This window comes from Mastacembelus armatus, chromosome 6, assembly GCF_900324485.2.
Source record: "Mastacembelus armatus chromosome 6, fMasArm1.2, whole genome shotgun sequence".
NCBI classification, from domain to species: Eukaryota; Metazoa; Chordata; class Actinopteri; order Synbranchiformes; family Mastacembelidae; genus Mastacembelus; species Mastacembelus armatus.
Window position 1 is genome coordinate 22,268,087 of NC_046638.1, and position 18,979 is coordinate 22,287,065.

At 40.4% G+C, this 18,979-nt stretch overlaps 1 protein-coding gene across 3 annotated transcripts in view; it reads left to right on the forward strand.

Annotated features, from left to right (window-relative positions):
• Positions 1 to 18,979, forward strand: part of furinb (furin (paired basic amino acid cleaving enzyme) b) — an 80,920-nt gene that overhangs the window by 48,682 nt on the left and 13,259 nt on the right. For all 3 annotated transcript variants that reach the window (XM_026310510.1, XM_026310512.1, XM_026310511.2), the window contains exons 7-8: positions 15,070 to 15,158; positions 17,424 to 17,596. In XM_026310510.1, coding sequence (XP_026166295.1) covers positions 15,070 to 15,158; positions 17,424 to 17,596 — 262 coding nt within the window. The remainder of the gene's footprint in view (positions 1 to 15,069; positions 15,159 to 17,423; positions 17,597 to 18,979) is intronic.

Consider the following 18,979-nt stretch of genomic DNA (forward strand, 5'->3'; position numbering starts at 1 on the left):
GAGAACTCTGGGAACCACAAGTAGGCCTGCACTCTGAGAGCGAAGTGGTCTATTGGGATAATATGGTACTATGAGGTCTTTAAGATATGAAGGAGCTTGATTATGAAGGGATTTGTATGTGAGAAGAAGGATTTTAAATTCTATTCTATATTTTACAGGGAGCCAATGAAGAGAAGCCAATATAGGAGAAATATGATCTCTCTTGCTAGTTCCTGTCAGGACTCTGGCTGCGGCATTCTGGATTAATTGGAGGCTTTTTATTAAGATATTAGGACATCCAGATAGTAATGAGTTACAGTAATCTAGCCTTGAGGAAACAAACGCATGGACTAGTTTTTCTGCATCATTTTGAGACAGGATGTTCCTAATTTTGGAAATGTTGCGCAGGTGAAAGAATGCAGTTCTAGAAATTTGTTTTATGTGTGAGTTAAAGGACATGTCCTGGTCAAAAATAACTCCAAGGTTTTTTACAGTAGTGCTGGAGGCCAGGGCTATGCCATCTAGAGTAGCTATAATTTTAGAAAAGTTATTTCTGAGATTTTTAGGCCCAAATATAATGACTTCTGTTTTCTCTGAGTTTAAAAGTAAAAAGTTACTGGTCATCCAAGCCTTTATGTCAGTTAGACAGGCTTGAAGTCTGGTTAACTGGTTTGTGTTAACAGGTTTAATAGACAGATATAACTGAGTGTCATCCGCATAGCAGTGGTAATTAATAGAGTGCTTCCTAATGATATATCCTAAAGGAAGCATGTACAGGGTGAACAGAATCGGTCCTAGCACAGAACCTTGTGGAACTCCATAACTAACTTTTGTTCGTGTGGAAGGTTCATCATGGACATGAACAAACTGGAATCTGTCCGATAAATAGGATTGGAACCACTTTAACGCTGTTCCTCTGATACCAATCACATGCTCCAGTCTCTGTAATAAGATGTTGTGGTCAATGGTGTCGAATGCTGCACTAAGGTCTAGGAGGACAAGTATCGAAACAAGTCCATTATCTGAGGCTAAGAGAAGATCGTTGGTAACTTTCAACAGTGCTGTTTCTGTACTATGATGTGCTCTAAATCCTGATTGAAAATCTTCAAATAGTTCATTCCTGTGTAAGTGTTCTGATAGCTGCTTAGCAACAGCTTTTTCTAGGATTTTAGAAATAAATGGCAGGTTGGATATTGGTCTATAATTAGCCAAGACACCTGGATCAAGACTAGGCTTTTTGAGTAAAGGTTTGATTACTGCAGTCTTAAAGGCCTGTGGTACGTAGCCTGATACTAGAGATAAATTTACCAAGTCAATAAAGATGAGTTCATTAATGGCAGGGTGCCTTTAAGCAGTCTAGTCGGGATGGGGTCCAAGAGACACGTTGATGATTTCGATGAAGCAACTACTGATGTAAATTCAGAGAGATCTATAGGAGAGAAGCAGTCTAAACATAACTGAGGTCCTACAGATGATTCAAGAGCTACTGTAGTAAAAGATTCATTTATTGCAGGTATAGGAAGCATCTGCTGAATTTTATCTCTAATAGTTGTGATTTTATTTGTAAAGAAACTCATAAATTCATCACTGCTGAGAGCTAAGGGAACACTGGGCTCAACAGAGCTGTGACTTTTTGTCAGCCTGGCTACAGTGCTGAAAAGAAACCTGGGATTGTTCTTATTTTCTTCTATTAGTGATGAATAGTATGCAGTTCTGGCTTTACGGAGAGCTTTTTTATATGTTAGTAGACTGTTTTTCCAGGCTAGAAAAATTTCCTCTAAGTTTGTGGAACGCCACTTCCTTTCCAGCCTTCGTGATGCCTGCTTTAAGGTACGAACATGTAAATTATACCATGGGGCTAGTCTTCTCTGAATCACTAACTTCTTTTTCAGAGGGGCTACAGAATCAAGCGTTTCACGCAGTGAGGTTACAGCGCTGTCAACAACATGATCAATTTGGTAGGGAGTAGGATTAAGGCAGCTGCCCTCCACTATGTTTATACTTGGCATAGATGCAAATAAAGATGGAATCATTTTCTTAAATTTATTAACAGCGTTGTCGGATAAACATCTGCTGTAGTGGAATTTTCTTCCAGACGCTGCATGATCCATCATTTTAAATTCGAAAGTTATTAAAGAATGATCTGACAAAACAGGATTTGGGGGGAAAATTATTAGATGTTCAATTTCGATGCCATAGGTCAGAACAAGATCAAGGGTGTGATTAAAACAGTGGGTGGGTTTATTAACGTTTTGAATGAAACCAATTGAATCTAATATAGAATTAAATGCAATGCTGAGGCTGTTATTTTCAACATCTACATGAATGTTAAAATCTCCCACTATAATGACTTTATCTGATCTAAGCACTAAATCAGACAGAAAGTCAGGGAATTCAGTTAAAAACTCTGAGTAAGGGACAGGTGGACGGTACAAAATGACAAGTAGAACTGGTTTTTGTGTTTTCCAGTTTGTATGTGAGAGACTAAGAGTGAGGCTCTCAAATGAGTTATAACTGTTCTGAGGATGAAAGTTTAATAATAAGTTTGACTGGAAGATTGCAGCTACTCCTCCACCTCGACCTGTGCTTCGAGGAACATGATAATTTTTATGACTGAGGGGGGTTGATTCATTCAGACTGACATATTCATCCTGCTGTAACCAGGTTTCAGTAAGATAAAGTAGGTCAATTTGGTTATCAGTTATCAAATCATTTACTAACAAAGATTTAGATGAAAGGGACCTAATATTTAATAATCCACATTTGACAGTTCTGTTTTTCTGTTCAATAAGAGGAGTGGTCTTAATTTTTATTAAGTTTTTATGAATAACTCCTCTTCTGTTAACTTCTGATTTGTTTGATTTATATGTTCGAGGGGCAGACACAGTCTCTATGTGGTTTGAAGGGGGCGGCGGCTCTAAGGAAACTGCAGAGAAGCGTTTTAGACTGAGTCTCTGCATCCCGGTCCCCACCCTGGATTGTCAGGCTTTAGGTCGGCTAAGAAACTCGGCCAAATTCCTAGAGATGAGAGCTGCACCATTCAAAGTGGGATGGATGCCATCTCTCGCTATCAGACCGGGTTTTCCCCAGAAAGTGGCCCAATTGTCTATGAAGCCCACATCGTTTGCTGGACACCACCTAGACAGCCAGCGACGGAACGACGACATGCGGCTAAACATGTCATCCCTGGTCAGATTGGGGAGGGGTCCAGAGAAAACTACGGAGTCCGACATTAATTTAGCAAAGTTACACACCGACTCAACATTAATTTTAGTGACCTCCGATTGGCGTAATCGGGTGTCATTGCTGCCGACGTGAATAATAATTTCCCATATTTACGATTAGCCTTAGCCAGCAGCTTCAGATTTGACTCGATGTCGCCCGCTCTGGCCCCAGGAAACATTTGACTATGGTCGCTGGTGTCTCTATTTTCACGTTCCTGACTATGGAATCGCCAATTATCAGAGTCGGTTTCTCAGCGGGTGTGTCGCTGAGCGGGGAAAATCTATTAGAAACGTGAACAGGCAGGTGATGAGCCGTGGGCTTCTGCTTAGGAGTACGTTTCCGTCGGACCGTCGCCCAGGCTAATTCTCCGGGCTTCTCCGGAGCTGCCCTTGGACCGCTAACAGACCCTGAGCTCGGTGGCTCCACACCAGCTAACGGGGCTAGGCTAGCTGGCTTTTGTTCGAAGGTGCGGAGCCGCGCTTCCAAATCAGTGATCCTCGCCTCCAAGGCTAACAGAACCTTACACTTAATACAGGTATCATTATCGCTAAAGGAGGCAGAGGAATAACTAAACATGTGGCACACCGAGCAAGAAAGAGAGAGAGAGGGAGAGGCCATGTTAGCAAGCTAACTAGCTAGCTAAGCTAACCGGTAGGCCAACGAGCGCTAAGTCAGGAAATAGCAACAAACACCGGTCAAAACAGAAAGGTACCCGACCAGCACCGGAATGCAGCAGCCAGTGAACCGTTCAAAGTCTAGCCGGTTCCCAGGTGTGCCAAACCACAGCTAGTCTGCCGCCAGTCTGCAGACGAACCACACAACACACACAACACGACACGCCTGCAAGACAAAAGTGATTCGCTTACCCGGATGGCAGTGCTGGCATATAGCGTTGGAGGGGGTGTAGGCTAAGTTGAAGGCTGGTTGAAGTGAGGCCATGTAGGTAATTCATTTGTGCCCCATCATGACAATGTTATGTCAGTTTGATACGTATTTATAGGGTTGGGTTTAGTGCCGAAGATAGCAGGATTGATGCCATCTGCTGTTTGCCGTTCACGGCCTGTTAGCAGAGAACACACACCCTTCCAAAAACATCAGTGAGTGACAAGGCAGCCAGGCCACATGGTCAGTAACATTATCATGACATTAACTGTGATAATGACAATACAAATATAGTAAAACTTAATAATCAATAATCTTCTATTTTAAATACAACTTGTACCCATGAAACAACAAGCCAAAGTAATCCAATACAACACATGTTTTTCTGTGTTTTTTTCCAAGATAACATTATATTAAGAGTTTTTTATCATTATCATTATCATTTTATCATATATGAGGCTGTCACAACATTAGAGCCACCTCTCACCTTTATGTGTTTCAGTGTGACCTCAGTTTTAATTCCTAACTCGCAGGACTCTATCAGTCAACTCAGCAAGTTTATGGCAGCACAGATTCAGATTAATTTCTATTTGCTTTCCAGAGACCTCTGGAGTCCTGACTGTGCACAACTGAGGAATGAATGCTATTTATAGATATATAGATGTGTCTCCCTCCATGGCTGGACCTTCTGCCTTCTCTTCTTCAAATATAATCAGCCACACACACAGTCTCTGCCTCTCTAACTTCCTTGAGGAGAACTATTAGCTCCTATAAGGAACTTTTCACAGCGCACATTAATTGAGATCCACATGGAAGATTGTGCAGTGACAGATTGTATTATAAAATGATTGTCATATTGCATAGTCCTGTGTGCCCTTCAGTCTAAACCAGAGCATCAACACCTGAATACTAACATGACTTTATACATATCAGGCTAGAAGTATGAAGGAAGGTGTTTTGGCTAATCTGGTTCATTGCTTTGAGAGAGACCAAGAAATGTTTTTCTCTGCTTCTCTCATCCGATCAAATTGGTTTGTCCTTGGTGGCACATGGCTGTTTGTTTCTCTGACCATGAAAGTGCTTCTTCAGCAGAAAGACACTGGCAAAGGAAAATGGCAAATGCGTCAGCACCAGTCACTTTAAGACTCATCTTAAGTTTAAATTCATTAAATTCTTAATTTCTTGTGATATTAGTCAAGATCAGGCAGGTTGCTGGTTAAAACAATTAGCAGTGATGATCTCAAATAGTGAATTTGTTTGTGAATTCACCCAAGTATTTTTCCACAATGTGAAACTTCTAAGGAGCCATTTTTGTAACTAAAACATGCAAACATCAGCAGTAATAACAAATTATTCCAAAAATTGTAGTGTACAGTTCACTTTCAGGCCTCATCAGCGACTTCCTGCTGATCAGATGTTTATTTATGGTTTTACTGTTTGCTCAATGCAACCATCTCCTAAATGTGAAATGTAGCTGACAGTGGAAAGTAAATGTTCTGTGCTTCACTGTCAACACTAAATAATTTTAATGTGGCATTGTGGAGTGTACTTTCTGGACCAAAAAGAAATCTCAAATTTGAATCCAGCCTGCAACAATAGAAAAAGGAAAAATTGCAATGAGTTAAATATTATGTGCAGGCACTATGTTCTCAGCCAAAAGCTACCAGAAAACTCTATTTAAGTATGCAAATAAAAACCTGTCCTGTTTTCCACAAACCCACAGACCTGGTGTACATGTGCAGCATGCATATCTGGGTCTCTGTGTAGGTAATAAGCCTGAGTCGTCAAGGGGGTGATACAGGACAGCCCAGACCGAAGGAGAGCACAAATCAAAGAAGACAGCTTCCTCCTGTGTTGTCTGCTTTAGCGCCTGTGTTACAGTGTTTGACACAGCGGGTTGCACCTGTGGTACTTTGACTTTGCTGCTGACACATTTTGGAAAACAGAGTTGTGTGGAATTGGCATTCTTCTGGCATCTGCATTCATGCTCTTACGTCAAGTATGTTTCTGACACAAGAGAAATAGTTTCTCCTCAGTGGCTGTAGATGCATAGGACATTTTATATTTTATTTAATTTTCAAAAAGCATAGGACAGTGCTGTGAGTCTGAAGAGTAAAGATTTTCTCTATCTGCTGTTACATGTACAGGCTCTAGCAGTATATGAACAAGTAAAACTCAGCTTTCAGTAAGTAAAGAGTGAATACAGGAAACTTGTGTAGGCCCCATTATGAGACTTCATTTGTCACTCTGAGCTCAACGCTTGACAGCTTGACAAAAGTTTTCTCAGACCCTTAGGTGGACTGTTTCCAGTGTGAATGGAGTAAAAACAATAAGCAGGGAACACAAAACATATTTTCTCATTTTACTCTGGCTATCACATGCAGATAATGTCCTCCACTGTGCACAATGAGGTTATCAATTAGTGTTTACCAAACTCACTGTCAAACCTGAATAATGTAGTTCCACCAGCCCACGCCATGTTTATTTGGCCAGGAATGGTTTTCTTATTTTCCACACAGCCAGGAAGACTTTTCAGATGTGATGTCAGTAGGGACCTTACTCTTCAATTCAATACCAACGACTTTCTGTCTGCTTTCCTGCTATTATTTTAAAGAAACAAATGGTGTGAGTGAAAACTGCTGTTTTCTGAACATTTTCAAGTCCTGTCACACAGTCATGCTGATTCAATGCAGCAGTCCTAGGCCAAAACCTATTTTACAAGACAGTACTGCTCACCTGGAGTCAGTCAATATTACCCTGCTCTGTTGACTGTGTACTGATGAATGGGATGTTAAAGCAGTTTTGTCTGCAGTGTGTGAAGACGGTCTAGTTGAGACATGCTAGGCAATATTGAGCAATTTATTTCTTTTCCCATTAGGTTCCTTTGATTTCTTTTGAGCCATTTGAAGTCATTTTTATATGCTTTATTGTTCTGCAGTTTGTATCTAATTAGTTTTCAGTTGCTTTGTATCTCATTGTTTTTATTTATATCCTTTTCAGATACTTTATCATTTGGAAATGGTCACTTTAATGACAATAGCCTGATTAAAAGAGTTTATTTCCTTTCTTGCCAACGTGCTCCGTACAGTTATAATAAATTTTATTCAGAGTAGCATAGCTGTTGCTGTGTTGCAGCATAGAGAAAATACATTGACTTATATTTCCCCCTGTTTGCATGATTTTCCTCCTGAATAAAGACGTGTGTCTGAAGTACTGGAGACTCTTTACCTCCTAAAGTTCTGAATGTTTCAGACAGTTACTGTGTCTACAGTGGCTGCCTTACTGCGTTTGTATGCCTGATGATGGACTGGCAACTTTGCCAAAGTGGTTTCTTGTGTTCTCATAGTTATATCCTAGAACAAGCAGTGATCACTGGCCACAATAAATACGAATACTGTAAGTAGATACAAAAAATGATTTAATGCTATGTGTTTTTCTCAAGCTCAAAATAATAAAATCAGGAAAATTGAAACAAACACATGACTATGGAAACAGCATGTGTGTGTTCGGCCACTCAATGAAGAGATCTCCACTTCACACCCCAGTGTAACCATTTGAACAGACCTGCCTGAGGCCACAGCTGAACTGAGCAGAAAATAACCTAATCCTTTTGGCAGCCCCAGTGAATGGACCCTATTCAGTCCCTCTAAAAACAGATACAAACCAATAGAGCAATGCCAAGGCACAGATCCTACAGTTTAACCAAGCATGGGTTTGACATCAGTCATACTTGCCACATACAAACATAAACTGTCGGTGCTTGAATAGATGCTTGTTCAATTACTGTATGACAGAATATGCTTTGTCAGCATGAAAAAAATGATGTGTTCTTCATTCTCATTTGCTAAGAGATACCTGTAAAACTGAGACTTTTAGCAAATCAACTGGGTCCACATTTTTTAGCTTAAAGGCTGCATTTTTACACAGATCGTTCAGTTTACTCATTCAGAACTATTCAGTCTGTTAAAACAGTTATATAATGTTTTCCTTGGTTCTGGATGAAAAGTTTGTAAAAATAAGCTAGATAATATCACAAAGGTTATCTCATCCTGGGCTGGAAACATAACAGAGAGCCTGAAGGGGAAAAGTATAAAAGACGTGGGAGTTTTTAATGAAAGAATCTGTCAAGTTGCACTACAGGAAATTTGGATGCAGTGTTTTTGGAGCTTGACCCATTCTTTGGGCTAATAGTGAGGATACTGTGGCACTACTGTTTTCTTAGTCCATCTCTTGTCCATCTCCTAACTTTGCAGAAGAGCAATAATAAACCCCCTTTACTTTATATTAAGGGGGAGTATTCAAATAACTAAACCAAAACTATAATTGTTCTGCATCCCTAGTGGTTTGTCTTAAAAGTTTTCAGGGCTATTTTTTCTCTCAGGAACTAACTAGCACAGCCAGTACAATAAAGAATTTGCTTACCAATTTCCCTGCTCTCTGTCGCAGTGAGCAAAATAACGTGAATACTGAGACTGTTTGGAAATAGCCTCATATTCAGTGATGAGACAAGGCAAATCTTTCCCCTGTCAGTCACATAGCAAAGTGGATGAAAAAATGAAGGCACAGATATTGTGGGGAATATTAAAGCATGAAACAGTCTCATGAAATGCAGTACCCCCATGTGGGGTATTTAAAGCAGACCTCCTATTTAGCGCTTGTGTCAGCATTGGGGCTAATGTATCTAATGTCAAATTTTACATCTTCCAACTGCTCACTATCCCATCCTGAGGAATCAAAAGTCAGTTTTTATTGTTTATTTGCCACATGTGGTTTCAGGTATTAGGTCTAGCCTGTCTTCAGGATTATATTAAAATTGAATCTATGTTTTAGTGACACCTTCACTAAGATGATACTATTTTTTCTAAGTAGAATCCAGTCAGCCGTAAAGGCTGAATGTGTCTGTATAGATTATTAGACTGTATTGTACAGAACTGTGTCTTGACTGTTTTGTTTTTACATTGCCTCATGTCCAGAGAGACTGTGTTTGGTGACATGTCTACAATTCTCCAGTAAAAGCCAAGGCTACGACGTCCAAATATAGTACCTTTTCCCGAAGAGGAAAGATAAAAGCATCGCTTTACTCCTTCCCAAAAGTCCCTTTTGCTTCTTATGATAAGAAAGGAAAGGTCACATTGGCTTTGTCAATAGACCATCTCTAGTTTAGCTGCCATCTAAGCTTTGTTTAAGCTTTGTTTCTCCACAGCTTGTCTTTGGACAAAGAATGTAGCGTTTGCCGTCCTCTGGGTCACACACTACTAATGATTTATTTACTCTGATTGTCTTTGTCTGAGATGAGGCTGCACTGTTTTTATAGTGTTTTGTTGTTTCCTCATGTCTCTTGTGCAAACTTTAAGTTTCTCATTATTTTCAAACAACAGTTTGAAAAGAAGCTAGTCATCAAGTCTCTGACACTACTTCCGCTCTATTATAAATGGATATCGAATGGATGTGTTCAGTAAAGTGTCTTGGAAATCACTTAATTTCATGGGCATATAACAGAAAAAATTGTGGTTTTATCATAAACCTTTTTTGTCTCCTCTGGCATGCCTGAGTCTCCCTGGATATATTAAGCTGTCTGGCTGTTTTAGCTGAATTTGGTCCAGGCCAAGCCAATCAGTCATTCACAGTTAGTATTCACAACAACTGCATTTGGTGAGTACAGCCTCTTTGTAAATGTCTTCCCAGGCCTCTGGCTCTGTGCTCACTCTTGCTCGTGCTGCCTTAATCCTGGCATCACATCTGTAGCAACAGCTTCATGGTCTGAGGATATGTGCTCTCTGGAGCATGAAGCCCTTTTTGTGGTGCAGATAACTAAAGGCATTCCAAACCTCAAGACAAAATTTTAATTGACATTTACTTGAATTTCAATTTTCATAATACCAAAGTTGGTTGTGATTGGCTAGTTGATGACAGACAAAACTCTTTTATAAGGAAAAACCTAAAAAATTCAAAGCTTTTTGTTTGTTTTTAAGCAAAAGATATTGACAGTAGAGATGTGATTGATAGTCCAGGCTGTACTCTGCTTCTTCCCCAGTATCGGCTGGGATTGGCTCCAGCCCACTGTGACCCCTGAACTCAGCAGTATAGAGAATGGATGGATGGATGGATGGATGGATGGATGGATGGATGGTATTGACAGTTGCAGTTGTTATTTGCAGTGCAATTCAACTGTCTCCACAGTGCAAGCATGTAGTATTTTAGGCCAATCTATTTGTCTGGCCACGGTGCTGACTGTGTGTTTTTGTGAACTGCTGCAAGCTGTCAGGCCTGTGTATTAAAAGATAGCAAAAGAATGTGTTCTGGTTTGAAATTAGTGCTTCTCTGTTTACTCAGTAGTGTTACCACAACAAAAACACTCACACTGCAAAAGAAAATGTAAGCTGTAAATTGCTTTAATATATAGCTAAACTAGACTAAAACAAGTGCAGACCTAAAGTTGTATTTGCATATGTGTGTGTGTGTGTGTGTGTGTGTGTGTGTGTGTGTGTGTGTGTGTGTGTGTGCGTGCGTGCGTGCGTGCGTGCGTGCGTGCGTGCGTGCGTGTGTGTGTGTGTGTATTTTAGTGTCTTTTACACACGTGGACAAATCTGGTCTGGACAAAAATTATCGTACCCCTGGAAAAGAATAATTTGACCATAGGGACATGTTACACTAAAGTGTGCTCTGTAATTAGCATCTCTGGTCTTCAACCATGTAATCAGTCAGTCTGTCTATTTAAAGGCTGAACAGTCGTCACTATTAGGCTGTGTACCACACTGAACATGGAGCACAGAAAGCTGAGGAGAGACTTGTCTCAGGAGATTAGAATGACAAATATAGCCGCAAGCAGCAATGAACGGCCCTCCCCGAGCGAACCACCTCCCCAAGTGCCCCCCCCGAACGGACCACCACCTCATATGGACTCCCCCCTCTGAGCCCAGTCCCCCATGCTATCTGGAGGGACCCCATGCAATTTTGCACTCCTGGCTCATTGAGCAATTATAATAGTCCCTTGCCTTCACCTTTGGTGGGGGCTCGGGCCTAATTAGAGACAAGCATGTTGAAAGTAAAGGCTAGAAGAGCTTCTCCAAGCAGTTTGATGTTCCTGTGACTACAGCTGCACATATCATTCAGAAGTTTCAGGTCCATGGGACTGTAGCCAACCTCGCTGGACGTGGCCTCAGGAGGAAAATTGATGACACACTGTTGAGACGGATAATATGAATGGAAACCAAAGAGTCCAGGACAACTTCCAAAGAAATTAGAGGTGAAGTCCAAGGTCAAGGTACATCAGTGTCAGATCGCACCATCCGTCGGTGTTTGAGCCAAAGTGGACCTAATGGAAGATGACTGAAGAGGACTCCACTGTTGAAAGCAAATCATAAAAAAGTGAGACTGGAATTTGCCAAAAATCTCTGCCACAAAGCTTCTGGGACAATGTCCTTTGGACAGATGAGACAAAACTGCAGCTTTTTGGCAAGTTACATCAGCTCTATGTTCACAGGAGCAAAAATGAAGCATACAAAGAAAAGAACACTATACCTACTGTGAAACATGGAGGAGGCTCGGTTATGTTCTGGGGCTGCTTTCTGCATCTGGCACAGGGGGTCTTCAATCTGTGCAGGGTACAATGAAATCTCAAGACTATCAAGGCATTCTGGAGTGAAATGTGCCGCCAAGTGTCAGAAAGCTTGGCTTCAGTTTCAGCTCATGGGTCATCCAACAGGACAATGACCCAAAACACACAACTAAAACCACCCAGGAATAGCTAACAAAACATTGGACTATTCTGAAGTGGCCTTCTATAAGCCCTGATCTAAATCCTGTTGAACATCTGTGGAAAGAGCTGAAACACATAGTCTGAAGAAGGGACCCTTCAAATCTGAGACAGCTGGAGCAGTTTGCTCACGAGGAATGGGCCAAAATATCTTTTGACAGGTGCAGAGGTCTCATTGAGAGTTACAGAAATCGCTTGATTGCAGTGATTGCCTCAAAAGGTTGAGCAACAAAATATTAAGTTAAGGGCACCATCATTTTAAATGCTTTTTTATGTCTTCAAATTTAAATCTCATCATATTAGTGTCAGGTTTTATGTTATCAACTGCAATAAAACATCAAAAAGCAGTAGGTTAAATTGTGCTGATATACACTTGTGCATCAGTGTTCAGCTGTTTGATCACACTGACAGAGCAACATGCTGGCAACATAAAATCATCTCAGTCATGTTTTTGTCTAGTCTCTCACAGGACGGCTACTAGTCTAATAGCATTTTTTATCTAACTTGAAATGATTGACGGTCCCAATTCAGCAGCCAGTCCGCAGTGCTTCAGAACATAATGTGATTGATTAGTGTGGACGAGCTTGTAGAGCCAGTCATTCAGTCATTTGTCAGGCACGCAGTGGTACGTTAAAATGTAATGAGTGGTAGGTCTGTGCCTGTGTGATGCTCTGATTAAACAGTAGACGCTCACTAAAAGGCCACTTCACATGCTGACAGAGAGACGTCCCACAGTACAGAGATCAGTGTATATGCTATTTGATTCACTGAGACTGTGGACTATAGCTAAAGCTTTTTTTTCATACACTGGGTGTTTCTTTAATAATCAGATAAATTAACTCATTTTTTAATCTATAAATTCTAACTATTCTCGGATGTTCACTAGGGCATCGGGTTATGTGAGGCTGCATTTTTCACAAAAGTTACTGGCGCCACATAACTGTCCCCTTGCAAACGCTGCTGAGAAATGACCTCCCCACACAATAAGTCCCAATTTAACCCCAGAGTACATATATTGTTCTTAAGGGAGCCATCAAGTCACCGTTGACTGCTGCCATTAATACAATATGAAATGAGCTAGTTAGCAATAAAACAATGTAGTTTAACCTCTTGATAGCTATGATATCACTTTCATTTGGTTTATGATGAATTACATCCTGCCATATGTTCTGCCAAGGTCCTTCTGTAAGGGCGTATCTGTCAGTGAAAAATAAGCCCTATCGGGCCAGTTGATTGCTTGTTCAAAAATCACTTTAATGCTTCTGGTTGTTGACAGCCCAGGTCATGTAATAAATGATCTGTTCGAAAGTGAGATTTAACTGTAACACTTTTTTCCCACATCATCCTTTTTTTCTTGTTGTTTTTTGTTCTTTGACGTTGTAAATCACGAGATTGTAAAAGAAAAAAGGGGGGGGGGGGAATAGGAAGGAGACAGTGGTGATCTTGTGCTAAAATGTTTTAGAATGAACAAAACTGAGAATTAGTGGGTGGGTAATATATCACAGAGCTACACAGAGTCTAATCAGGATCCCAGCTGGAGGCGTAACTGTGCTCTGACCCTGTGAAATGACTTTGTCCTCTGCTTCATCATCAGGGAGGTCGGAAGATCAAAAAGGAAGTAATTTTTGGCTCTTCCAAAACAATACTGTGGATGTAATTAGCTTTGTTCCGATAGCATTCACATGGCATGTCCCAGAGATGGGTGTGAAACTGTGCCCCTCGTAACCAGATATGTGCACTGTAATCAGGAGGCAATCTTAATGACCTGTGTTAAATGCCAAATGCTCATTCTGCTCCATCCATACGTGGTCTGATCACGCTGCTTCAGCCACAGAAGTCAATGAAACAAATTAAGACATATTAAATCTATTTCACTAATTATTACTTTTTTGCCAGGATTGATGTAAAACTGTGAAGGTTTCAATTTAGTCAATTTTAGTTTCTTAGTCTGCAGTTGATAAAGTGCAGATTTGGAGATGGAGTGGTTTTCATTTGTGAACTGTTGGTTTTATTTGACATCTAGACAACATCTTAGTTGCTCTGCAACTCAAGAATGGTTGAAGGTATTGATAAGGGATTCTGAATAATTCATGCACATCGATAACATCTCATATCTCATTTGGATTGCCTGTTGTCAGTGACTGTCAAGGTAAAGTTAGTTTTAGACAATTCTCAGCCGTGATTGGAAGCATCTATATCCTGTAACCCTGTAGCCTGTGCAGCAGGGGAAATGATTTCCAATTTTTTTTTCTCACAACCTGAGTTGGAGTCAAAGGAGGAAATCTCAGAGGTAACAGTGTTTATCAGGAGAGGAGTTTGAAAGTACTGTATATTCACCATAGTTTTCCACAGCTATGGGGATATCAAAACTCGTTCATGTTCTAGAGAGCAGACACCATCCGGTCACTGATAGAAAATGCAGATAAAAATTTCTCCTAAACAAAAGTGGTTAATTTTACTCACAGCCCCTGAAAACTGGTTTAAAATAAGACAAACTTTTATTTTCCCACAATGGGGAAATTTATGCTTGCAACAGAAGCAGACGTCACAGATTATCATGTGATATTTGCTAAAGAACAATAACATCACCTTTATTTTTTTTGCCTGTAAAACTAGAAAACACAACAGAAAATGCTGTTATTGATGGACTCCATTGCTCACAAAAAGAAGCTCATTAATGAAATTTGTTTTCAAAGTGCAAAATGAGACTTCTAGTAAAAAGCCTATCATCAAGTTCCCTCTGCACACACTCAGCTTTATGATGTTTGGCCATTGCACATGTAGTAGCACAGGTACAGAGCTTGAAGAATGAAAAAGCTTTTTTGTGCTGTGTAAAAAAGAAAGAATTCTAGTGTGTCCACAATAATCGTTCAAATTGCTCTCTTTGTTGTTATGAGTCAGTCTTGAAATCTAAAACAATTTAAATGAATTCCCCCTTTAATGTGAAAGGCATATCAGGCTTTCTGGCATTTATTGTTCCAGCTCTACCACGAGAGTTCCCAGAGGGCCATTGGGTTTATGTTTCTCATTTGACTGTGGTGTATTCTTAGTAACATTTGAGCTATGATATTGTTTAAAAGCCCAGCACAGTTCAGGGCAATATAAACAATAACTGCTTTTTCTACTGTCAGCTCAATTGTTTAAATGCTCCAACTTGATGTTTAAATAGTGTATTTTCAATTTTCCTCCATACACTTTGTCGTTCTTTGTCTTTTGTCTCTTTCCAGACATGGAACTCGATGTGCAGGAGAAGTCGCAGCGGCTGCCAACAACGGTGTGTGTGGTATCGGTGTGGCCTATAATGCTAAAATTGGAGGTGAGTGAAGCATGCGATCTGGATTTTTAATTGTGTTCATTAGAAATTTAAATTAGAGATAGTAGTAATTAATTATGTACAATATTTATTCACATACATCTTTCCACTAAGATCCCTTAAAATAAACCCAGTAAGAGAATTTAAAAGTGACTCCCTATTGTTCAGATGCACAGGTGAGAGTTGGCAAGATGGTGCATTGAAATGTTGTTGATCTATTGCCACTGAGAAGAATAGCTTTGATTATTTTCTGCAGGTTTTCCTCTGGAAGTGAGTAAAGGATTCTGTTCAAACTGCTGTGTGTGCCTGCAAAAAACATTTCACTCTGTATCTCCTATGACATAAAAACATAAATAACCAAATGGTAAATGCCTCGTCTTCAAGAAAGCTTGTGACAGGGTGAATCTGATTTTCTTCCCATTATACAGTAACTCATCCACCTTTATTTTTCACTTTGCCTAAAGCATCAGTCTTTCTTCCATCTTCCAGCAATTAGATAAAAAGCAAGTCAAGTTTTTCAGTGTGTTTGAAATTAGTTTGTTGTTGAGTTCTTCATATGAGTGAACAACTTTAATTTAGTGTTGTTTTCATGCCAATAAAACTGACTTCATAACCTAGTGGACACAGTTACTTTGTTGTCATTTGCCCAAAAAGCTGGTCACAATAAGAAGCGGTTGGTGAACAGTAATGAAGAGAGGGTCTTTTGAATGAATCTTGTGATCACACAAGACAAAGATTTTCTTTTCCTATAAATCTGTGCTCTTGATAAAATATTCCAAGGAGGTTTTTAGTAACTTCTGTCACCAAACAATCCGTCAATGACACGATGGCAGCCAACAAGACTCAGCGGAGCCTGTGAAGCCCTGAGCAGTCCCATTCACAGATGTTACTCATAACTCTCCTTCTTTGTCTTTATTACCATTCGTCTCCCGACGGAACAGCCCATTGGCCCTGTTCTCATAAATTACTCCTCTCTGAATCTGTTCACGTCATGGGGTCACTCGATTGTTTATAAACAGCTGTGAATTGCTCCCAAAAATCCACAGTGTGTGTTCAGATGTGAGCACAAGCAGTCGTGTTTGTGGGGTTGCTTCAAAATATGTGCGTTCTTACTGAGCAGCGATTAGTGATTCAAACCTCTAATTGGCACTACTTGGTTTTCTCTGTGTTTTCTTCCACCTACTGAATGTGTTTTCACCTGTTTTCAGGTTTCTCATGCATACACACACTCACACACACATAGCTGCATTCCTGCCTGATACCTCTGACGGACTAGAGCTGCAGGAAACTTGCACAGCAGTGTCTTAATAAGGAACCAGCGAGCCGCAGGAACTTGATGAGAATTGTTACGACAGTGATTATCATTACTGCTGCAATACAGCCCACGCATAATGATCACCAAGCAAACATTGTGCTTTATGTTGCCTGTTCACCTCAGTTAAGTCTTTTCAGGCTACTCAGTATTCAAACTTGTGTTACGGCGAATCTTCATGCCAGCAGAGTAATTACTGCTTTGGCTACTTCCCTACTGGCATGTGTTTGAGCCTGCAGGGCCAGGCAGGATGTTTAGAATGGATTATTGACGTCTTAATGTGGTGGACGGTGTGAGTTGTAGTGTTGCCTCTGAGGTCCGGGGGTCCACTCCCAGTAATGGACCTTATTTGAGGGTGGTTCATTTCACGCCTCTCTACATCCATTAATGTGCAGAGGAGTGATCTGAGGCTGCTCACTTCAAAGGCTCAGACATGGTTGCGTTCAGGTATGATGAAAGGTGACATTTGGTGCAACCCTATGGACACGCCAGTCTGTTGAGGGCTCTGTAAACTCTCAGCTCCTTTATACCTCTGTGTGGGTGTGTATATGTGTGCTTTTTCTCTTCTGCAGTATGTTAGAGTTGTCGACTTGTCCTTTCTGTGTTTTTGGTAGGGTCAGCAAAAGGTTTTTTGTTTATGTAATGTCAAAGTTGTGTATCTATCAAAATCTGTCAGAACAGCATCTGTGGATGAAGGTTTCCACACAGTCAACCAACTCAAAGTCTTGGTTATTCTCAGGAGCTTTTTGTGTGTGGCTGAAGGTAAAGTGGGAAATTCTGACTGATTTCTTTCAGTCTCTTTATGTTCTTGTCATTTCATTATGTGTTTTTTCGCTCAGGTTTTGACACCTTTCCACCTGTCTGAAGCTAAGATTCGTACCCTCACTGCCTCTTTACCCCTGTCATCCTGTCACTCTTACTCCACCATTTTTATAACCTTGCATGTTCTTTTACAGGAGTTCGCATGTTGGATGGGGAGGTGACTGACGTTGTGGAAGCCCATTCTCTTAGCCTCAACCCTCAGCACATCCACATTTATAGCGCCAGCTGGGGTCCAGAAGATGACGGCAAGTCACTGGATGGCCCTGCCAAGCTAGCTAAGGAGGCTTTCCTCCAGGGCATCACCAAGGTCAGTCATGCCATAACTTTGGAGTTTTAATCTGCTAATACCTTTCTTGATTCTTATTTACAGTGTCATTATCAAACACATAGACTTATATTTTCCTTCCTTACTGAAAGATTGATGTAATGATTGATTCATATAGTTACCTAAGCTAAGAATAAACTCTGGAATCTACTAAATTTGCCTACTAGATCCTCTGATTAACACATTTTTTCTTGTTTGTTTGGTGCATACTGAAGTGTAAATAACCCTGTAATCAATAATCAATACAGAAACAATGCAACACTAGGGCAAGCAAGCTAATTTTCTACAATCACCTTGCAGGTGCTGTGTTCCATTTTTGAAACTGAGATATAACATGTTAAACACTAAAACTAACTTTGGAAAGAAAAGACTGTTTCCCTGTTTACAGTCTTTATGCTAAGCTAAGCTAACAACCTGCTGACTCTGGCTTCATATATGCAGACACACAATCGTAGTGTGATATTGATCTTCTCACCTAACACTCAGCAAGAAAGCAAATAACATATTTCCCATGTAAAGTTACATGTGGAGTGATTTCTCCATATGGGGGGGGGGGGGGACTTGAGGCAATCCCAGGATACACTCTGGAAAGATCATAGAGCTGACACATAAAGACAGACAACCACTCACATTTATGCCTATATGCAATTCAGAGTCACCAGTTAAACCTGCACGTCTTTGGACTGTGGGAGGAAGCTGGAGTACCTGGAGAAAACCCACACTGTCACAGGGAGAACATACAAACTTCATACAAAAAGGACCCAGGTTGAACAGGTTTCTAAGCACTGTAACACCATACCACCCTAGCTATATAAAAATGTAAAGATGACTGACTGTAGAAAAAGACAAATTTAATGAAAGTTTTTTAACTCTCCTCTGATTAGTCCTTTACAGTTGGATGGAGTCAGACTTTAAAGAGTATTAGATATTACATAAAGCTAATGTCATCATTTGTCATGTGTCAACATGCTACATCAAAACAAATCAGCGGAACATCTAAATGATAAATGTGAGCCAGGAGAAAATAGAAACAGCGCAGCAGTCACTGATGCAGAACAATGGTTAGATTCAAAGGCCGTAGTCATCGGCATATAGATGAATGAAAGTGCACGTTTTTTGTGAGAAAGAATGGTTTGTACATCACATACAAGAATGGGAAATGCTCCACATGTCACGGCGTGTTAGTGAGGAAAAAATTTCCTGACAGCAGCACAGCAGGACCTTTCTGGTTCAGCGTCTGTTCATCTGGCAGCGAGATAACCCTTGGCATTAAAGTGCTATCGTCTGGCCTCTGTAACCTGCAGCACAGGCAGTGTGAGGTCATAAACTGGGCTGGAAGGTTTAGAGGTATTAAGTACAGTTTCA